The following is a 21,564-nucleotide window of genomic DNA, read 5'->3' on the forward strand; positions in this document are numbered from 1 at the left end:
TAGCGATATATTGTTGATTTTAAATATTATTTTTATATTTAAAATAATGTTTTTTTCAATACTTTTTATTCAGGTAATACCTCCTCTTAGAAATACGACATTCAATGTAATATTTCTTGGTAGAGAAGAAGGTGAGATTGATACTTACCTCTTTATACACACATCAGAGGGTACTATAAAGTATCAAGTAACGTATAACATTATTGTAATGTTTACTTATTATTATTTCTTTTTTTTTTGCATTTTCTATTTCTTTTAAATAAATATTTCATCCTTACCTACAATTTTTTGTTTGAATATAGGTCAGAGGAATAAGCATTAGTAGTCCATATCGACTAAGACCCGTAATCGATGTAAAGTTACCATTAAACGCATCTTTTACTCCGCTAATATACATGCATAATCCACATCCAGAATCATTGCAAGTAAATATTTTAATCTATCTTTCTTAATTATGTAATATAATAAATAATCTAATTGATACTTTGTTTTTTTTTTTATTTTTGCTCTAATATCAATAATTAAAATATTTCTTTTCGAGAAATTGTAGCGTTGGAAGAATAATTATTATTTTGTGATATGTTCCTGATTATTTTTAATTTAAGGTAGTAGAAATATATAGTAGTGGAGGAGAATTTCAATTGGAATTACCATCAGGGGAAGCGGAGGGTTCTCGTGAATTATGGGAAATACCACCTTATCAAACGAAACCAATTATAAGGCTTCATTTTAATGCTTATACAGAAAAAAATCACACTGCATATATTAGGTTTGTTTAAGATTGCATTAACCAACATTTTTATACATTTCTATGTCTGTTGTTAGAACGATACTAACACAATTGTTATATATATTTTATTTTAGAGTTAAAGTAAATAATACTGCTGAGATATTAATTGTAGCAGTCGAAGTAGAAGTTAAGAGTGGAGCTGGTCTTCATTGGGGTGGAAGTTCGGGAAGAATAAATTTTGGTATGGGAGGTTCATTACAACCACCCACATATCATATAATTGCTTTAAAAAATTCAGCTAAAAAAGCAGTTAAAGTTGTGGTAAATGATCCATCATCTGTTTGTTTATATTTAGATAATAAAATTAATCATTTGAGTCGCAACGCGCGCTCGCTGTTCAGATTTCTTGTAGAAATTGATACGTTATCGATACGAATTGTTGATACGATTCTTTTTAAAAGATCTCTAAGACTCAAATGATTAATATATTATAAATTATATCTATATCTTATTATATTATTATTTTTAGAATATTATTAGCACCCCCATATCGAAAGCATTAGGACTCCAATTTAAGCCAACTACTATTCCTGGGGATACTGATATCCCAATTGCTATTGGAACACTATTTTATGATTGTAAATAATGCAATTATTGTGAAATATATTATAAATAAATGTAATACATTTATTTCAAATTATTTTCATTTGATTATATATGTTTCAGGGAAAGCTGGTTTAGAATTACAACATTTTAAGGGAAAATTAATGATTAAAGCAATGGGGCCTGGTGGTACTAGTCAAAAATTAGCCATACCATGGATAGCACAGGCGTTACAAGGAGGACTAGAAGTAAATGCTTCTATTACTCATTATTGTTCTCTGCAAACTAGCCAAGCCCAAAATTTTAGCGTTGTAAATAAATTTAAATTACCATTAGCTATCACACATGTTACGATGTCACCTAATGTTAAATCTCGTTTCATGGTAAGAAACAAAACTACGCATATTTTATAATATTATTTATTATATCAATATGGTTATATCATTGATTTTTTTCCAGATAAAAAATTTTACTCCTAGAGTAATAAAGCCAGAACAAAAAGTTAATATATTTTCTTTACAACTTACCAAAGAAAAGAAAAATGATGACGTCGAGATGGAATCATCGATATTAATACATTCAAATGTATCTATAACTAAAGTACCCTTACTAAGTTATGATGGAAAAGTAAGGAGAATAGTTCCAGGAGAAAGAGAAGACGATAAAGGTACCATGAATTTTGGTACCGTTAGTAGTGGAACTGAAAACGAGGCAATATTTGCATTAGAAAATCAGAATCCAGTTAATATAGATTTACACGATTGGGGAGTAAATATGCCTGGAGCAGTTTTGGAATTGATGGGTTGTCAAAGTGGCCCTGCTAATTTATTGGACGAGGAGCTTAAGAACGTAACTGTATGTAGTAATACTGGCACTGTAAGTATTGTTAATCTTACGTTTAAAATTATGTCCTATAATATATATTAAAAACAATATAAATATTATTAATTACAGCAATTTATAAAACCTGGATTTTTAGCTATTTTTAAGATCATAGTAAAAGCCCCTATGATAGAAGAGGATACGATAGTCGGCGATGTCTTTGTTAGAACCAAATACGAAAGATTTATTTTACCCGTATTCATGCGAGTTGCTCATGGAAAAATATCTGTAAAGAAACTTATATTTACAGATTGTTTTCCTGTAAGTAAATAATTATAAATTATTTATTATTATTATTATTATGTAATATACTATCTAATATATATGTTTATAATATTTATGTATCTAGGGATCGATATGCGTACAACAAGTTAAAGTGCATTCTACGTTTGCCAGACCGATGGAAGTAACTGAAATAATTTCAGTTAATAAAGATGATAGAATAAAATATATACCTTTAGAAGAAGCATCGTTACCGACAATATCTAAAGGTGATAATCTGGTAGGATCTATAAAGATTAATCCATCCATCAACTGTAAACAACGATGCTACCTTGACTTATTATTAGATACAAACGGTATTTTAATTATTTTTATTAAATAATTTCTTACGTACACCACACGCACGCACGTATAAATATATTAAAGATACAGTTGTTACGTTATTATTGTTTTTCATTTACAGCTGGTAGTCAATGGTTAAATACAATGAGCCTTCCTTCTCACACACGTGATACAGATTTAAATTTACTAACTACACGTTACATGCGTTTCATTAATTCTACTGGAGGAGGTTCTTGGGATAATGTAACAATGCGTTTAGATACTAACGAAGTACGTGGTTATAAATTTGATGTCAACATCAAACCACATTGGCCCAGTTTATTGACCAGTTCTGGAAATGCTAGCAAAAACAAAAGTATAATAATGTTTCCATTAACGCAAGTTGGATATACGTCGCATAAAAAAATTAAATTATATAATCCGAGCAGAAATCCTTTAATAATTCAATTAGTAATGGACTGGAGTTATCCTCAAGGATCAAGATTATTTCATTCTTTACCTAGCAAGTATGTATATATATAATATTAAAAAAATATTTATTGCAATCTTGATAATGAATTTATAGAAATGAATTACTTGTGACGATATCATTTAAATAGGTTCAAACCAATGTGTACAGAATGTTTACCTACAGTACAAGAGGAATTTAAATTGGAAGACAACGCGGAGGAACGAGAATCGTTTGAAAAACAATGGGATGTTACGGTGGCTTCGCAATCATTTCCTTTCTATTTAAATCCTTCAGAATCCAAAACTATTAAAATAACATATTCACCTTCTTCTGCATCACTTTCGTCTGCTCTTATATATATTAGGTATGTGTATAGATATTTAAAAAATAATTTATAACAATTAAACACGAATTGAAAATATTTTAGAAATAATATGACCATCCTAGAAGTGTTACGTGTAATGGGACGAGGAGCAAGTGCACAATTTAGGTTTGGAAATCGTAAACCAGGTTCTACTACGCCTTTATTATTTGAACTTGGAGATAAACACCTTAAAGATTGTGAACGTATGTACGTTCCCTTATCCTTATTCTATCGGCTTAGTATGAAACGTAGTTAAAATATTTAATTATTTATTTCTTTTTTCTTTTTTACAATCGTTAAAATATTTCTATCAAACTTATTTATTTATTTATTTATAATATATAAATTATCAAACATATATTTTTGATAAAATTTATATAAAGATATTAATTAACAATTACGTTGATTTTGAATAGGTGAAAGATCGAAAAGAAATTCTATTCCAAATTTAACGGTTAAAAGATCCTTCACGGCGAGAAATACTGGCGAATTATTGGTACATATTTACGATTTCTATATAAGTGGTTCGCGTTGCGAAGGATATGGGTTTAAGGTACTTAATTGTGCCCAATTTGTATTGCTCCCAAATGTTACGCAAAAAATAGAAATAGCGTTTACGCCGGACTTTACTTTATCACGGATTGAAAGAAAATTATTAATATTAACGAGTTTGGGAACTGAAAATCAGACTAGCACGATAAAGCTTAATTTATTGGCAACACTTCCTATGCATTTATTGGAACCTTGCTCAGCAATATTAATTAGACCGTCATGGGAAAATATATTACATTGGGCAGCTGTATTTCTTTCATCGTTATTGTTGATTTTTGTATTAGCTATATCCTTTCTCGAATCGGAACAAATATTAAAAGGTACATTGGTTAATTCATCTCGAGAAAGTTCTGTTCAGCCGCCTCTTGATCTTAGGCTTTTGTCGTACGTGCCAGCTCAAATGACTGATATAAATAATACGTTGAAAGAGAAAATTATTAACGAGGATAAAAATAAATTAAATAAAAGGGATGAGGTAACATCGGAATGGATGTTAATTAATAATAAACGTTGTAAGGACAAGGATTTGCAAAAGAGTCTGAAAATTTCTGATTGGACATCGGAAGAAGAACAACGTTTTAAATTGGATACAGAATCGAAAGATTTGTTATCTTTCAAATCTTGCGAAAATACCCTTGATAATTCGAATAATATCACGAATATTTCACTTGGTACTAGAAAGAGAAATAATAAAAAACAACAAATAATCATTCAAGAAAGTCAATCCGATAATAATTGTCTGATAGAAAATACATTTACTGAAATTCAGTCAGTACAAGAAAAGAAATATAGGACGCATTCTTTAATTAAATCTAGTCCAGTTATAAATAGAAAAACTAAATCAAACAATGTTGGAAATGGGAAAGAAGAATCGTTAAAGTCATGCGACAATGAAACGCAAGGAGATAATATTTATTTAAATAATAAAAGTAATAAATCGGATAATAAAAGAAAGCAAATAACTGGTGGTAATAGTAGTACCGGTCATAGTAATCACACGTTAAAGAAACTCGAAATATCATCGCAGCAAAAAAACAATGTTCAACTTTCGGAAGAAGAAACTTCATCGACGACGACGGAAAGTTCAGTACAGGATGATTCGTCGTCTTTATGTAAAGTAAGCTTTTATTTTTTTTATTTAAATCTTAACCAGATTGTCTATACTTATTTTACAAAAATATATTATATTATATTATTTTCAGGGACACGATCAAAATTGTATAAAAACAGATAAATTACAAAGAAAACAAGGGAATAAAAAAAACAAATCTCAAGCTATAATCCCGTCTGTACCTTGCGTCGATTACAAAGACAATTACGAGGGGGATTGTGACGATGACGAATACGACAAAGAAAGGCATAACAATCCGAATAGATGGAAAACAAATACAACTAGATCTAGTACGAAATATCATATTCATGGATCGCGTACAGTCGAATCGTCTTATAAATTACCACGACAGAGTAAAAATCTTCCAAGGAAAGATAAAGTATCGCAGAAACGACGTGGAACTGATAAAATTCATACAAAAAGTATATATAACTATGTATATATATATATTTATTTGTAGATAACTAATTTATAATTATTCGTATGTCTTGTATTATGCTGTATTTATTTACAGATTCGTCTTTAAACGGGAATACAAATGCAAAGGAAGATGGGATACGAAATTTAGGAACAACACCTACGATATCACCGCCACCACCACCTTCGGGATGGGGCGAACACAGAGCTAAATTTAGCGACGTTGTAGCACGTAATCAAGAAAGCATCCCAACGTTTTCTAATTTGTCAAATTTACATGAAAATCAAGCAGTCTCACACAATTTATCTTTGGTATTTAATAACGATAACAAAGATATAGAATATATAAAACAACAGCAGAACCATGAATCGATAGAATCTACCAAAGAATACGAAGTAATGCCAGATGTTTTACCACTTTGCATACCATCCGTTGGAAGGACTAAATTGATTTGTCAGGATCATTTAATGACGCAAACTAATATCCCGCTTATAAATAGTTATTTTATCAATAACTTTATAGATCCTTCAGTACGTAATATTTATATACATATTATAACTTTTATCATTGTAAGATTTATTTGTATCTTTGTGGTTTATCTCATTGTAGTTCGAAAGAGAATTAGTACCGTATGACGATCTTCCAGAAACGGATGAATTATTGGTCGAATTAGAAAGTCCAGAAGAAGATACGAGATGTCAATTGTGGAACGATAATAGATCTATGGTAGATTTATTATCGGATAGTACAGGTTCTTTTCAATTTGACTCTTCTAATTCTACAGAAGATGGCACAAATTTAACAGATTCTTTAAGAGGTAACAAAACATTTTATGTCATTTATTATTGAATATATTATTTCTTTTTTATTTACTTTTTAAAAAAGGGTATATTTTTAAATAACAACGTATTATTAATTTATCGTAGATAATTGGGCGAATGTAGAAACTAATTGGGAACCATTATACACTAGAACAGCAGTCGGAGAAGAACGAAGTGGCGTATGGGGTGTTAATACAGGTGGTGTTTGGGCAGCTGCACCTTGGGGTGCAACCGCACAACCACATACTACGTTATCTGTGCCACTACAATTATCAGAATCAGATGCACAGGTAATAATAATGTTTAACAAATATATTTAAATAATTTATATATATACATATTAAAGAAATTGGAATAATATATTATATATATATATAATTAAATGAATAACGAAAGAGAGTTAGATAAAAATGAATATTATACGAAGTATAGCAAAGTTATTATTTTAGGATGGAACTGGATTTGATCCGTTTCGTTCTTTAAATACAATTTGGACGCCGTCATCAACAGAGTCTTGGAAAAAAAAGCATGAGGATTAATAACTGTTAACGTTACTAATTTATCTCGTGATATTGTTGGCTTGTTTAAAAGTATTTTTTTTTTTTTTGTGAAGAAGTGAAAGTAATGTATTAAAAAAAAACAAACAAAAAAAAACAAAAAAAGATACAACAAAGTTATAAAAAAAATTAATTGCAATTGAGATCAATCGACTAATCAAGTTCACGGCGACATTCAATTTTGTTTTATTCGAATTAAAGAAATTTACTGAAGGCAATAAAAAAAGATTCTCTTTTTATACAATATATTATAAAATTGTTTCGTTTTTAAAATGCGTATTTCTAAATTTTGATAAGCTGATATAATTACATTGTATTAAAAATATACGTCAATTATTTGTTTTCATAGATCAAATTAACTTTCATTAGTTTGATTATGATTAAAAGTGCATGATACATTATTACAGCATTGAAAAAACTTAAGTAATCATTTAAATTTCTTTAAGAATTTGATTCTCAATTGCACATTGTTTTTCGTTTTCTTTTTTATTTGATATTTATTGTAAATGAGAAATTATTGTTCACGGTACTCAATAATATTTGAGAATATTGTTATTTTGTTATTACTGAAAAAAAAGAAGAAAAAAAAGAAAAGAAAGAAAAATAAGAAATGATAATTAAGTTAATTAAAAAGTGAGAGAGAACTGTGATTTTTATAGTCTTGACTCTTCTTGTAGAAATTTCTGTAGTAAAAGTTTTCAAGACATTTTACAAAGTTGTGATGTATACAAAAGGAAAATAAAACATATGTACCTACTCTTCAAGACTGGTATATAATTATTGTTTTAATTTAAAAATCTCTTATAAAGAGTATGGCATAATAATTATCAATCTTCTTAGAGAATTTATCTATGACTCGAAGAACGATTAATAATTTATATAGACATAATAAGATGAAATATAAAAATGGCGGCATAGAAATAGATCTAGAGTCATAAGTAAAATCCAATACAGTTAAATAAAATCCATTATTCGTATCTATCCACTATGAGTTTTTGGCAAAAGGAATATTTTTGTCTATTATATAAATGAAGATTCATTTAATCATTTGTCAAATATTTTGTGTTATACACGTCATGTCAAACTGTTTTCCTTAACCTCTGAAATGGAGAATGAAAAAGTGCATATTCGTCATGTAATGCTTTGGGAATTTAAACAAGGCAATAGTGCTAAAGCAACAGCGGAGAAAATATGCACCGTATATGGTGAAGGATTAATAACTGATCGGGCAGTTAGAAATTGGTTTGTAAAATTTAGATTTGGAGATACAAGTTTAAAAGATGAACCAAGAGCGGGACGTCCTTCCGACTTTGACGACAACCTTTTAAAGACAATATTGGATCAAAATCCACGACAATCAACGAGAGGAATAGCAAAAAGATTGAATATATCAAAATCAACTGTTAATCGTCATCTGGAGAAATTAGGGAAAGTCAGTAAATTAAAAGTATCGGTACCTCACAATCTTAGTGAACAGAATAAAGAAGATCGCGTATCAATCGCCACAAATCTGCTTTCACGAGTCAAAATTGAGCCTTTTTTAAATGATATTGTAACAGGTGATAGAAAATGGATACCTTATGAAAATAAGATTAGCAAAAGACGGTGGCTTGACAAGGATCAACCACCGCAACCACCTCAACCATCTCTAGATCCAAAAACAGACATACATGGTAAAAAGGTTTTATTGTGTGTATGGTGGGATTGTCGAGGTATTATTTATCATGAGTTGTTGAAACCAAATTTAACGATTACTGCGGATAGATACGTTCAACAATTGCAAAGAGTGCAAGAGAAACTCAATGAAAAACGTCCTGCACTCGTCAATCGCAAAAATATTATTCTCTTACACGACAATGTGCGATCACATACAGCAAAGGTGACTCAAGAAAAAATTCTTGAGCTTGGATGGTCTGTTTTACCACACCCACCTTATTCACCAGATCTTGCCCCAACAAATTACCACCTTTTCTCTTCCTTGAAAAACTTTTTGAATGGAAAAACCTTCAAATCTGAAGAACAAGTCAATCAGGCTGTCGAAAACTTCTTCCAGTCCAAACCAACCACATTTTACAAAGAAGGAATTGATAAACTACCAGAAAGATGGGAGAAAGTTATACATAATAATGGCGAATATATAATATAAATTAATATAATTTCGTTATTAAATGAGAGAGAAATATGTGACTCGACTTTAAATTAAAGATTTACTTAATTTAGATTTTATTAAATTAGAGATTTATCAAATAAAATCTCAATATAAATATATATATATACCAATCATAAATCATCGTTATGTTAATTAATTTCATAGTCATATAAAAGTCATTCTATAACCTGGTGTAGTTGATTTTGATATCACACATGGTTTTGCTTGTTGTATTCTACGAAGAAGCATCTGCAAATATTGTTAATAAAATATTTACAAAACGCTAACATATATATATATTATAATCATTTAAGTGATATATCCTAATGCATCGATATAAGAATATATACCATGTTATCTCCTTCGATCTTCTTTTGCAGTCTTTTTCTATTAATAGCTGAACTACTCATTTTAGGTAGAGCACCTTTCCTAAGAACTTTATCACGAGGTTTATGCTGTGCCATTATTTTTCTCAATAGAAGTTCATTCTCGCGTTCAATTTTCCGTACCTCGTCATCTGTAAAACTCATATTCTTTCTTCTAGTTCTTCTTACAAATTCTAAATTTTGTTCGCTACTCTGCCGTATTCTTTCGCTTCTTTCTACACTTATACTTCCTTCAGTTTCTTCATTGTAATCAATCTCTTCTTCCTGTTTACCATTTAAATTCTCTAATTTCCCATCCTCTTCACATTTATTATCATCGATGTAAAGCGAACAAGAACCACTGACTAAATATTGCGATGCAGTTTCCTCTGACTCGCTGCAAGATTCATCAGAATAAAATGATTCATTTGTATAAGCGTATTCATCATCGAGGGTATTCTTTTCTTTATCTTTTATAGTTTCATTATCATCTTCATTGTCATTTAAATTATTAGAATGAACAATATCGTTCTCGCAGTCATCGTCTTCATCGATCTCGTGTATGTTTAATACATTATTAAAATTCTCTTTAGTTTCATTTATTTGTTTTGGTAAAATTTCGTCTGTGATAGAAACAGTACATTGACATAAATAATTAGTTTTGATCTCTTGTAAATTAGACATTGTCACACATATTTAAAATATTATTCAATCAATTGTACACAAGATAATGCACAATAAATTCAAATTGCATAAAAACAAAAAGAAAGAAAAGTAAATAAGCTTGCATGAAAGAAGACTTTTTTAAATGTGGTGTAAACAATAACTCTGTTTCTATAACAACCATAATACAAACATCATATATAATTTACAGTCATTGATAAAAAAAAACCTATTCTTGAATTTAAATATAAAATACGCATGCGTGATTAATCTATAAATATACACTTACATATTTTATATTTAATGTTATTGCCTGATCAAAGTTTATAAATAGAAATTATTTTCATATACATGTGTGAAAGAGAGGAATTTATACATAACAAGTACATAAGTTGATATATATATATATATGTTTCTTATATAGTAATGATTATATGTAAGAGTGAACTCAAAGAAGGATGTTCTGTATATATCTATGACTCATGGTGATCTAATTTTAACCTCAAAATAAATGTCAAACGTTAACTCAAGAAAGAAATTATAAATTAGAAATTAAATTATGGATGTCACTAAATCACCGATGGACAATCTGTTCAACATGTTATCCGGATTTAATGCAAGCCACGAGAAAGCTTTAAAACAGGGTATTTATAATGCAGTAGCACTTTTTTTGCTCTCCTTGGTGCTTGCTGCAGGATATGGATTATACATTGTATTAAGCCCATTTTTAAAACCACTCATTTGGGCCTTGTTATGTGGTGCTGTTCTTTTTCCATTTAAATATTCTTTAACGACAAGAGGAAAATCATGGTTCAATAAAACCGAATCAACTAACAAACCTTTGTTTTTGAACTTTATAATATTACCTCTTCATATAATAGATAATACCGCAGAAACGTTGGGTACTGCGTTATGGGATTACATAAAATACATTGTTGGTATTATTTCAATGGCATGTATAACTATGGCAATTTATAGTTATACGCCTAATATATTGTCTTGCCTAATATGGCAGATATTTAACGCTTTTAGTATTATCTTTGGCTTTTTCATATCGACTTGCAATATTTATATGGTAAGAATTTGTCTTTAAGATTTCATCGTTCATAAAAATTGTTCCCTAATTATGTTGTATTATTTTTTTACAGATTACTTTTCTATTAATCGGTTATTTATCTGTATTATACATTTATTGGTCACCAGAGAATTCGAAACATTTCTGTTATACATCATTCGTCTTATGGTTCATGATAAGTTTGTATATTTCTAATATATTTGGTGCATATCAAATATTGATATTTATCACTCTGCAAGTTTTGTATTTGGTTGGTTTTATATATGAAGTATTATTAATTATGGAAGCGCAAGAAATCGAGGGTCATCAAATAAAACTTACAGAAGCTATTTGTTTTGTAATGACTAATAGTGCATTTCCAAAATGGGAAGAAGGTACGATAATCAATAAAAAAAGGATTGAAGATACAGAAGAAGATGTTGATAAAACTGTTATGGAAAGAAGCATACCTACAACGTCGGAAAAAATAATTAATAAATCGATGTCGTTAGATTCGGATGCAGGAGGTGTGCTTTATTCAAAGATCGGACAAGAGAAAACTAAATCTATGTCTAATATAACTTCTACCAGTCATACTGCACAAGAACGTTTCTTTTTACGAAAATTGAAAACAGAATTACGAATGTCTTTAGATATCGAGGAAGATAAAGTCGACACGGATAAATATATGTACGGAGCACTTTACGCTTGCATCGGCATGATTTTATGGAAACACAAATGGATAATACAATTATTAATCATTCCTATAGCATATTATTTTGCTAAAAAACTTGGCAGCTATTTCGGCTTATGGAAATTAATATGCAAACAATGTAAGTACGTTGTAGGAATTATTAACGATTGGTGTAAAGAAAGAAATCAAGCGCTTTTACCAGCCAATGTTAGAGGATTGTATAAAGTTGCTATAATAGTTGATGAAAAATTACAAAAAGCACTGATAGGATCGATCGATGCAGTAGCAACAACTGCAGTCATAGTTGGATTATTAGTATTCACCATTTGTACATCAATATTTATAACAATACAGGTATAAATAACTCATTAATTTGTTATTTAGTTTAATTTAGTTCGTTTCTGAAAATATATAAATATATTATATATATATATTTAACTTTATTATTATTATTATTATAATCACATAACAGGTGTATGCAGAGGGTATGCATTTAATTCAAGTAACAGCTGAAATTGTTAATTCTTCCTTAATAAATAATCCAGATATAGATTGGGTACCTCAAGAATGGGAAGAATCTGTTAATAGCGTATTGGATAATGCATATACTTATGGAAGAAGTGCTATTTCTGATGGGGTAAAATATCCATATGTGTATATGTACATATGCATATGAATTATCGGAAAAGATTTTTATTTATGTGTTTATAATTTATATGCATCAGATAAGGAAACTTGTTAAAGATTTAGATTCTGCTAAGACAGAACAAATGGAGACTAAAGTATTAGAACTTTGGGACAGACTTTACCAAGCATGGATGATGTCTAACGAGAAACCAGATTTAATTGGACCGACAGTAGATTCAGCAGCGGCTTATTCCGTATGGGAAAGTTTCAGAGATAATTATGGATCTCTTCCTTTACGTATGTGGATTATATATATATATCATTTTAAAATACTTAATGTCATTTATTAATTAAATGTCATTTTTATTACTTATTTGTTTTTAGATATGTTCGATATGACCGGCATACAAAACTTTGCTAAGGAAAATGTTGGAATTCTTATGTCTTTATTAGATTCTGTTTGGAACATAGTCAAGGGTAACATGTCTGTGATACTTACTGTTTTTACTGAATTATTCTATATTATTCTTATGAGTGGAACTGCAGTATTCAATTTTATACTCAGCATGGTATGTAGATAATATTTTTTAACAAGAATTTCTCTTTGTATATAAAAATATTATATTTCTTTTTATTAATTGTTACAGATTGTTTTCTTTACCACATTGTTTTATCTTTTAAACTCCAGTGGTAAAACGTATAAACCCATCGAATTAACAACATTATTTAGTCCTATTAATTGCGACAGGTAAATATTATTCATTGATATTTATTTTATTTTATTAATAAATATATATATGATAGGAAAAAAATATTAATATTATTGACGAGATTAATACCTTTTAACAGATTCGCCGTAGCTCTTCAAAAAGCTGTTATCGGTGTATTCGCAGCCACATTCAAGCTTGCTACATTTTTTGGCATGTGGACGTGGTTCGTGCACAATTTGTTTCAAGTTAAAATAATATATTTACCATCGGCATTTGCTACGGTGTTAGGTGCAGTACCTTTCCTGGATGCATACATAGCTTGCATTCCTGCAACTTTGGAACTTTGGTTTACACGTGGATCTACAATAGCTATCCCTTTTTTTATGTTCCATTTCTTACCATGTAATATTGTGGTAACGGAATTTTATAAAGAAATAAAAGGGTATAGTATATTTTATATATATATTAATTTCTATGAAAAGAGAAGAAAAATATGATCTTTAATTGTTATTTATTTTTATTTTAGCGGTGGTCATCCGTATCTTACCGGTTTGTCCATAGCCGGTGGAATATTTTGTCTGGGTGTCGAAGGTGCTATTTTTGGACCATTACTTCTCTGTTGCATCATGGTGGTAATTAATTTAAGTCGTCATTATCTTAATTCACCGTCTATGGAAATGATAAAGACATCTCAAATGTCTAATTAAATTATTCATTATTTAAAATCAAATTTTTAAAACATATTGCTTCCATACTCTAAAACTCCAATGACTTTAAAATTATTGTATAAATGCAATATCTCATTTGATTGTATTTAAAACAAACGTTTTAAATATTGCTATCAATTATATTGCATATGCAATATCGTATAGTATTTTATAAGCAATTTGATATTTAATTTATGTTTATAGAATAATATCTCTGCGCTTACGCTTATTAGAATTAGGTATACAATTTAATTATTACGAGTTGATACTAAAAAGAAATTATATATATTTGTTAACGTTCCTGTACTAATACACGATAAGAAAAAATGATGATATAATTATCTTTAAGATCTGATAATAATACGCTAATATATCGAATCGCTAACTAAAATTTAAAATTTAAAACAAAAAATCTTGTGACTTACATGAAAGTTATTGCGTCGTACAATTAATTTTATCGCAGTTTTTCTCTTCTATATATATATATATATATATTTTTAATTTTATTCTATGAGAGTGTATTTAAAACTCGAGAAAGAATACAAACAAAATGTGAATTGTACCATTGAAGTTGTATGTATTAGCTTTTTCGTAGTTTGTTTTATTTATTAACTTCAAGTAATACTTTTATAATATTTAAATTATAGTTTTATATATATGTATAAATGTTTTTAACATAATATAAGTATTTTTTTTCTTTCTCTTTTTTCTTTCTTTTTTTATTTTTTAAATTATTTTGTCAATATAAAATTTAACAATTATTTAATATGTCCGATAGTATTATTATTATATCTTCAATAATTTTAATAATATTTATATTTCTCATCGGATACGAAATTTATTTGCATTACGATACTTATTTTCCTCCATCTAACCCATAAAAGTATTAATATGTTTATTAAAAATCTTGTTTTAATTTGTAAACGTCTGATAGAGTTGTAATTTGTATATTTTTTTTCAACATGTCCGGCGTAGTTGCTTCATACGCATGAAACTTTATATACTTTTTCTCCTGGAAGACGTGAAAGCCGTTTTCTGAGAAATGACCATCTATCGATTTCACTTCCAACCAAACAAAAAGCGCTATATTATTAGTCGTTAATTCTATTTCATAATCTGGATAATTAGACAATTTTCCTGGTAATTGATTTCCATTAATTTTTATCTAAAATAACACAAATTTTGTGTATTATTACTTATTGGATATTTTATTATTATGCTTAGAGAGAGATGAAATTTACTTACATTGACATTGGCTGATGGAATATTAACATCTTTTAATACAGTTGGATAAACATAATTAACTGGAGCGATTTGTAATCCATTATTATCTTCAAGCGTGAGACGTACGACACAGAATTTCTTAGCTTCTGCCAATGTTCCGCATTTAACTTTTTCAAGAAGTTTGTCAAGCCACATCGACGTAACTAACATCGCTTTATTTGGCTCCTGTTAACACACATAGAAGTATTTAATATTCTTTGCGTATTATACAGAAGAATAATTGATTCAAATACTTACAATTTTGATATTATGGAAAGAATATACATGAAGAGGTTGCATCGATTTCCAATTATAGATGCTGCATTTTAAAGTACAATTATTTATCGCATATAATTTATCGGAAACAATATATAAAGATAATTCATTTCCTTGAGATAAACGAGACGTTACAATAATTGGTGAGAAAAATTCTGTTGCATAATAATGAAGCATTTTCCATCTTCCTCCATATTCTAAAAAAAAAAAACGTGCAAACACGTGAGATATAATTAAAATATAAACAAAAATGGGAAACATAATTTAAAATTAATTACCGATAGAAGACCACGAGGGAGCTTGCCAAACATCATTCAATTGCCAATAAAGTGCTCCCATCGTAAATCCTTCTCCTAAAGTATTTAATTCTGATCTAGCTTGACGATACGATTCAGTTTGTATTTTAACAGAGACAGCTTGATTTATTTGACTCAAATATATAAAATCTGTGAAATCTCTTATCGTATCGTTTGACTTTGGTATAAGAAAATTTTTCGAAATGAGGAGATTCATAAATTCCGTACCAAAAGGTAAATGTTGACGATGATTCATAATGTTACTCTTTGTATGTAAATCGTTAATATTATTTATAATTTTGGAAATCGTAAAAATCGATGGAAACGATTGAAATCCATATTCAGACATAAATCTTGAACGTGGGTATTGATTGATATCCCATCCATTGATTAAATAATTATAATAATGAACTGTAATAAATTTCATTTAATTATTTAATTACATTTCATAATATAAAATATATATATAATGAATCTTACCATCTCCATAGAAATTTGAATATGGATTTTGTCCGGTATAATTGTATTCTTTAGTATGTAAACCATTACTAGGACTGGATACGACAAAAGGTCTGGTAGTATCTAATTTTTGCACTTCCTTCTTGATTAAATTCACATAAAGTTTAATGTAATCATTTCTATATATATCCGCTTTACCAGTTCCATACCAATTACTGTACAAAGCTGCTTCATTTTCATTATTACCGGCCCATAAAACTACACTAACGTGATTTTTTAATCGTCTTACGTTTTGTACAACTTCCTCTTTAACGGAACTCAAAAATTCATCACTTGTAGGATACATGGCGCAAGCGAACATAAAGTCTTGCCAAATCATAATTCCAAACTCGTCGGCTAAATTATAAAATAAATCTGACTCGTACATTCCACCACCCCAAACTCTGAGCATATTCATATGCGCTTCTTTAGCCGATTGTAATAAATGTCTGATAACGTGTTCTTCAGCCGCTAATTCAGGAAATATACTTGCTGGAATAAAGTTACTTCCCTTTGCAAATATTGGTACACCATTTATCCGAAAATAAAAACTCAATCCTTTCTCTAAAGGTTCTTCTATTAATTCTATTGTTCTGAAACCTATACGCAAATATTTATTTAATGTTTCGGTTCCTGTCGTAACGGTAACTATTAACGTATATAAATTTTGTTTCCCATATCCATTCGGCCACCATCTATCAATTAATTTCTGTTAAATATATAATTCAAGATTATTTACAATATAAAATCATTTTTATAATGAAGAAATTAAATAAGTCAACTTACTGAATCTATTTTCAATATAATCGATGCTGTAACATATCCATCCTTAACTTGTAATATTACGTCAGATGAATTTTCAACGTAGTTAATATTTGTAAGATATAATCTTGAATTTATATTACACGTAATATTATCTGTATTTTTACGAGGAGGAATTTCAAAGAATATCGTTACAACTATTTCCCAATATTTGTCTCTTTCATAAACATCCGTTGTAACATCTGTGATTAGAATTTCTTTAGTAGAAATTAATTCAACGCTTTTCCTAGAATATTATTTTATTAGTTTACTATCAATTAAATGTCATAAGTAAACAAATAAATTGATTGTACCAAATGCCCATAGAAGGAAAAGCTGGGCCCCAATCCCATGAGAAACTAGCTTGCATTTTTCTAATATGATTAACGTGACATTCTCCATTATATTCTTTGGGAACACATTTTGGAGGTACGATGTATCGTAGACTTTGATTCTTGTATAAATCCTCAGCCATTTTTATAGGTGAATGAAATACAATTTTTAAAGCGTTCTCTCCTATCTATGAGTTTTTGTTTCTTTTTTTTTTATCTATGTATATATCTATATTGTTTTATAAAAAAAGAATAATAAACAAGTACCTTTAAATATTCTTCTATATAAAATATATATTTTAAAAACATATTAGAAGTTTCTTCTATTTTATGATCATTCAAAAAGATGGTAGCAAAAGTATCCAGCCCATGAAATATCAATGCTACCGTTGAACCATCTATCAAAGTATTTGTACCTGAAAAATTGATATCCATGAGTTAAGAAAGTTTAATTAGCGCATTTATATTTTTAAATAAATATTATTAATTACCAGTAAAATTTCTACTATATACAATGGTTTGATTACCGACCCATCGATTAATTACATCGTTTATTGCTAAAAGATTATCAGGTATCAAATGTGATGCTGTTAAATCTGTATAAACACCGCCTGGTACAACTGCTGGAAACTCTAATTCTATAAAGATAATATATTATTATTAATTATTAATAATTAAATAAATAAATACACAAAAGAGAGAGAGAAGAGAGATTTAAAAATAAAATATTTTACCTTTGCATTTTTGATTAGAATTTTTATCTAAAATAAATAAATACAAATTAATATGAAAAATATTATTTATGTAGAAGTAAAAAATATTAATTAAATCTTACCACATAAAATATTTCCTTTCCATGAACCATTTAAGGTTATGAATTCCATAGACACATTGTTTACACATATGATTAATAGGAATATTATTAATTTCTTCATATTTTTTTTATGTAAACTTTAAACAACCATAAGTTGTAAAACAATACAAATTAATTGATACTATTGTTAACGTAAATTTCACATAGACTTTATGTTGCATGTGTGATAAACATGCTAATATACATCTGCGATAAACAATAATTTTTTTTTTTAATTTTATTTAATTTGATTATTCAGCAAGAAAATATTTATTAATTGAAATATTAAAACGTAAGAGTAGTATTACACTACTGCGCAAATTATATATATATATATATAATTTGCGCAGTAGTGTAATACTACTCTTACGTTTTAATATTTCAATTAATAAATATTTTCTTGCTGAATAATCAAATTAAATAAAATTAAAAAAAAAAATTATTGTTTATCGCAGATGTATATTAGCATGTTTATCACACATGCAACATAAAGTCTATGTGAAATTTACGTTAACAATAGTATCAATTAATTTGTATTGTTTTACAACTTATGGTTGTTTAAAGTTTACATAAAAAAAATATGAAGAAATTAATAATATTCCTATTAATCATATGTGTAAACAATGTGTCTATGGAATTCATAACCTTAAATGGTTCATGGAAAGGAAATATTTTATGTGGTAAGATTTAATTAATATTTTTTACTTCTACATAAATAATATTTTTCATATTAATTTGTATTTATTTATTTTAGATAAAAATTCTAATCAAAAATGCAAAGGTAAAATATTTTATTTTTAAATCTCTCTTCTCTCTCTCTTTTGTGTATTTATTTATTTAATTATTAATAATTAATAATAATATATTATCTTTATAGAATTAGAGTTTCCAGCAGTTGTACCAGGCGGTGTTTATACAGATTTAACAGCATCACATTTGATACCTGATAATCTTTTAGCAATAAACGATGTAATTAATCGATGGGTCGGTAATCAAACCATTGTATATAGTAGAAATTTTACTGGTAATTAATAATATTTATTTAAAAATATAAATGCGCTAATTAAACTTTCTTAACTCATGGATATCAATTTTTCAGGTACAAATACTTTGATAGATGGTTCAACGGTAGCATTGATATTTCATGGGCTGGATACTTTTGCTACCATCTTTTTGAATGATCATAAAATAGAAGAAACTTCTAATATGTTTTTAAAATATATATTTTATATAGAAGAATATTTAAAGGTACTTGTTTATTATTCTTTTTTTATAAAACAATATAGATATATACATAGATAAAAAAAAAAGAAACAAAAACTCATAGATAGGAGAGAACGCTTTAAAAATTGTATTTCATTCACCTATAAAAATGGCTGAGGATTTATACAAGAATCAAAGTCTACGATACATCGTACCTCCAAAATGTGTTCCCAAAGAATATAATGGAGAATGTCACGTTAATCATATTAGAAAAATGCAAGCTAGTTTCTCATGGGATTGGGGCCCAGCTTTTCCTTCTATGGGCATTTGGTACAATCAATTTATTTGTTTACTTATGACATTTAATTGATAGTAAACTAATAAAATAATATTCTAGGAAAAGCGTTGAATTAATTTCTACTAAAGAAATTCTAATCACAGATGTTACAACGGATGTTTATGAAAGAGACAAATATTGGGAAATAGTTGTAACGATATTCTTTGAAATTCCTCCTCGTAAAAATACAGATAATATTACGTGTAATATAAATTCAAGATTATATCTTACAAATATTAACTACGTTGAAAATTCATCTGACGTAATATTACAAGTTAAGGATGGATATGTTACAGCATCGATTATATTGAAAATAGATTCAGTAAGTTGACTTATTTAATTTCTTCATTATAAAAATGATTTTATATTGTAAATAATCTTGAATTATATATTTAACAGAAATTAATTGATAGATGGTGGCCGAATGGATATGGGAAACAAAATTTATATACGTTAATAGTTACCGTTACGACAGGAACCGAAACATTAAATAAATATTTGCGTATAGGTTTCAGAACAATAGAATTAATAGAAGAACCTTTAGAGAAAGGATTGAGTTTTTATTTTCGGATAAATGGTGTACCAATATTTGCAAAGGGAAGTAACTTTATTCCAGCAAGTATATTTCCTGAATTAGCGGCTGAAGAACACGTTATCAGACATTTATTACAATCGGCTAAAGAAGCGCATATGAATATGCTCAGAGTTTGGGGTGGTGGAATGTACGAGTCAGATTTATTTTATAATTTAGCCGACGAGTTTGGAATTATGATTTGGCAAGACTTTATGTTCGCTTGCGCCATGTATCCTACAAGTGATGAATTTTTGAGTTCCGTTAAAGAGGAAGTTGTACAAAACGTAAGACGATTAAAAAATCACGTTAGTGTAGTTTTATGGGCCGGTAATAATGAAAATGAAGCAGCTTTGTACAGTAATTGGTATGGAACTGGTAAAGCGGATATATATAGAAATGATTACATTAAACTTTATGTGAATTTAATCAAGAAGGAAGTGCAAAAATTAGATACTACCAGACCTTTTGTCGTATCCAGTCCTAGTAATGGTTTACATACTAAAGAATACAATTATACCGGACAAAATCCATATTCAAATTTCTATGGAGATGGTAAGATTCATTATATATATATTTTATATTATGAAATGTAATTAAATAATTAAATGAAATTTATTACAGTTCATTATTATAATTATTTAATCAATGGATGGGATATCAATCAATACCCACGTTCAAGATTTATGTCTGAATATGGATTTCAATCGTTTCCATCGATTTTTACGATTTCCAAAATTATAAATAATATTAACGATTTACATACAAAGAGTAACATTATGAATCATCGTCAACATTTACCTTTTGGTACGGAATTTATGAATCTCCTCATTTCGAAAAATTTTCTTATACCAAAGTCAAACGATACGATAAGAGATTTCACAGATTTTATATATTTGAGTCAAATAAATCAAGCTGTCTCTGTTAAAATACAAACTGAATCGTATCGTCAAGCTAGATCAGAATTAAATACTTTAGGAGAAGGATTTACGATGGGAGCACTTTATTGGCAATTGAATGATGTTTGGCAAGCTCCCTCGTGGTCTTCTATCGGTAATTAATTTTAAATTATGTTTCCCATTTTTGTTTATATTTTAATTATATCTCACGTG

The 21,564-nt window shown here is 28.3% G+C and overlaps 6 protein-coding genes and 1 long non-coding RNA gene across 8 annotated transcripts in view; 4 read left to right on the forward strand and 3 right to left on the reverse strand.

Annotated features, from left to right (window-relative positions):
* Positions 1–7,825, forward strand: part of LOC106789835 (transmembrane protein 131) — a 9,409-nt gene extending 1,584 nt beyond the window's left edge. Inside the window, exons 6-23 of one of the 2 annotated variants that reach the window (XM_014754351.1) lie at positions 74–205; positions 303–425; positions 606–769; positions 865–1,051; positions 1,260–1,368; positions 1,457–1,716; positions 1,793–2,209; positions 2,288–2,476; positions 2,565–2,793; positions 2,901–3,285; positions 3,379–3,594; positions 3,658–3,797; positions 4,011–5,263; positions 5,349–5,679; positions 5,772–6,205; positions 6,285–6,492; positions 6,602–6,786; positions 6,946–7,825. In XM_014754351.1, the coding sequence (XP_014609837.1) occupies positions 74–205; positions 303–425; positions 606–769; positions 865–1,051; positions 1,260–1,368; positions 1,457–1,716; positions 1,793–2,209; positions 2,288–2,476; positions 2,565–2,793; positions 2,901–3,285; positions 3,379–3,594; positions 3,658–3,797; positions 4,011–5,263; positions 5,349–5,679; positions 5,772–6,205; positions 6,285–6,492; positions 6,602–6,786; positions 6,946–7,035 (5,052 nt within the window). In that variant the 3' untranslated portion in view covers positions 7,036–7,825. The remainder of the gene's footprint in view (positions 1–73; positions 206–302; positions 426–605; positions 770–864; positions 1,052–1,259; positions 1,369–1,456; positions 1,717–1,792; positions 2,210–2,287; positions 2,477–2,564; positions 2,794–2,900; positions 3,286–3,378; positions 3,595–3,657; positions 3,798–4,010; positions 5,264–5,348; positions 5,680–5,771; positions 6,206–6,284; positions 6,493–6,601; positions 6,787–6,945) is intronic. The other variant, XM_014754352.1, reaches the window with a different exon arrangement.
* Positions 7,826–8,158: 333 nt separating this feature from the next.
* On the forward strand, positions 8,159–9,199 carry LOC106789818 (histone-lysine N-methyltransferase SETMAR-like). The gene has a single exon (XM_014754324.1). It carries the CDS (start codon positions 8,159–8,161, stop codon positions 9,197–9,199), a length of 1,041 nt encoding a protein of 346 aa, XP_014609810.1.
* A 53-nt stretch (positions 9,200–9,252) lies between these two features.
* On the reverse strand, positions 9,253–10,418 carry LOC106789837 (cilia- and flagella-associated protein 97-like). Its single transcript, XM_014754354.1, has 2 exons — positions 9,553–10,418; positions 9,253–9,451 (listed from the first exon to the last, which is right to left on the reverse strand). The coding sequence occupies exons 1-2, from the start codon at positions 10,249–10,251 to the stop codon at positions 9,368–9,370; spliced, it is 783 nt and encodes a 260-aa protein (XP_014609840.1). The 5' UTR covers positions 10,252–10,418; the 3' UTR covers positions 9,253–9,367.
* Positions 10,419–10,570: 152 nt separating this feature from the next.
* Positions 10,571–14,421, forward strand: LOC106789836 (transmembrane protein 245). The gene is made up of 8 exons (XM_014754353.1): positions 10,571–11,305; positions 11,379–12,332; positions 12,451–12,615; positions 12,704–12,902; positions 12,990–13,174; positions 13,253–13,353; positions 13,455–13,757; positions 13,842–14,421. Exons 1-8 carry the CDS (start codon positions 10,790–10,792, stop codon positions 14,020–14,022), a joined length of 2,604 nt encoding a protein of 867 aa, XP_014609839.1. The 5' UTR covers positions 10,571–10,789; the 3' UTR covers positions 14,023–14,421.
* On the reverse strand, positions 13,560–14,639 carry LOC106789838. Its single transcript, XR_001382035.1, has 3 exons — positions 14,448–14,639; positions 13,863–13,984; positions 13,560–13,648 (listed from the first exon to the last, which is right to left on the reverse strand). It is a non-coding gene; the product is annotated as an uncharacterized LOC106789838 (long non-coding RNA).
* A 151-nt stretch (positions 14,640–14,790) lies between these two features.
* Positions 14,791–18,541, reverse strand: LOC106789865 (beta-mannosidase-like). Its single transcript, XM_014754392.1, has 11 exons — positions 18,324–18,541; positions 18,223–18,249; positions 17,980–18,126; positions 17,756–17,904; positions 17,471–17,676; positions 17,142–17,403; positions 16,338–17,064; positions 15,840–16,268; positions 15,544–15,758; positions 15,268–15,471; positions 14,791–15,187 (listed from the first exon to the last, which is right to left on the reverse strand). The coding sequence occupies exons 1-11, from the start codon at positions 18,421–18,423 to the stop codon at positions 14,921–14,923; spliced, it is 2,733 nt and encodes a 910-aa protein (XP_014609878.1). The 5' UTR covers positions 18,424–18,541; the 3' UTR covers positions 14,791–14,920.
* Positions 18,542–18,803: 262 nt separating this feature from the next.
* Positions 18,804–21,558, forward strand: LOC106789873 (beta-mannosidase-like). The gene is made up of 8 exons (XM_014754399.1): positions 18,804–19,021; positions 19,096–19,122; positions 19,219–19,365; positions 19,441–19,589; positions 19,669–19,874; positions 19,942–20,203; positions 20,281–21,007; positions 21,077–21,558. The coding sequence occupies exons 1-8, from the start codon at positions 18,922–18,924 to the stop codon at positions 21,511–21,513; spliced, it is 2,055 nt and encodes a 684-aa protein (XP_014609885.1). The 5' UTR covers positions 18,804–18,921; the 3' UTR covers positions 21,514–21,558.
* Positions 21,559–21,564: the final 6 nt, after the last annotated feature.

This window comes from Polistes canadensis, unplaced genomic scaffold, assembly GCF_001313835.1.
Source record: "Polistes canadensis isolate GaletaPanama2010 unplaced genomic scaffold, ASM131383v1 scaffold_205, whole genome shotgun sequence".
NCBI lineage: Eukaryota > Metazoa > Arthropoda > Insecta > Hymenoptera > Vespidae > Polistes > Polistes canadensis.

Excerpts from the sequence above, each read along its gene's own strand:
- LOC106789836 (XM_014754353.1), top strand. The coding sequence starts at position 10,790 with ATGGATGTCACTAAATCACCGATGGACAATCTGTTCAACATGTTATCC. Across the intron at positions 12,903-12,989 it reads TTATGGATCTCTTCCTTTAC|ATATGTTCGATATGACCGGC; the intron begins GTATGTGGATTA and ends ATTTGTTTTTAG. Across the intron at positions 13,175-13,252 it reads TCAATTTTATACTCAGCATG|ATTGTTTTCTTTACCACATT; the intron begins GTATGTAGATAA and ends TAATTGTTACAG.
- LOC106789837 (XM_014754354.1), bottom strand. The coding sequence starts at position 10,251 with ATGTCTAATTTACAAGAGATCAAAACTAATTATTTATGTCAATGTACT. Across the intron at positions 9,452-9,552 it reads AGATCGAAGGAGATAACATG|ATGCTTCTTCGTAGAATACA; the intron begins GTATATATTCTT and ends CAATATTTGCAG.
- LOC106789873 (XM_014754399.1), top strand. The coding sequence starts at position 18,922 with ATGAAGAAATTAATAATATTCCTATTAATCATATGTGTAAACAATGTG. Across the intron at positions 19,022-19,095 it reads GAAAGGAAATATTTTATGTG|ATAAAAATTCTAATCAAAAA; the intron begins GTAAGATTTAAT and ends TATTTATTTTAG. Across the intron at positions 19,123-19,218 it reads TTCTAATCAAAAATGCAAAG|AATTAGAGTTTCCAGCAGTT; the intron begins GTAAAATATTTT and ends TTATCTTTATAG.
- LOC106789865 (XM_014754392.1), bottom strand. The coding sequence starts at position 18,423 with ATGAAGAAATTAATAATATTCCTATTAATCATATGTGTAAACAATGTG. Across the intron at positions 17,404-17,470 it reads TTTCCTTCTATGGGCATTTG|GAAAAGCGTTGAATTAATTT; the intron begins GTACAATCAATT and ends ATAATATTCTAG. Across the intron at positions 15,759-15,839 it reads TCCCTCGTGGTCTTCTATCG|AATATGGAGGAAGATGGAAA; the intron begins GTAATTAATTTT and ends TTTTTTTTTTAG.
- LOC106789818 (XM_014754324.1), top strand. The coding sequence starts at position 8,159 with ATGGAGAATGAAAAAGTGCATATTCGTCATGTAATGCTTTGGGAATTT.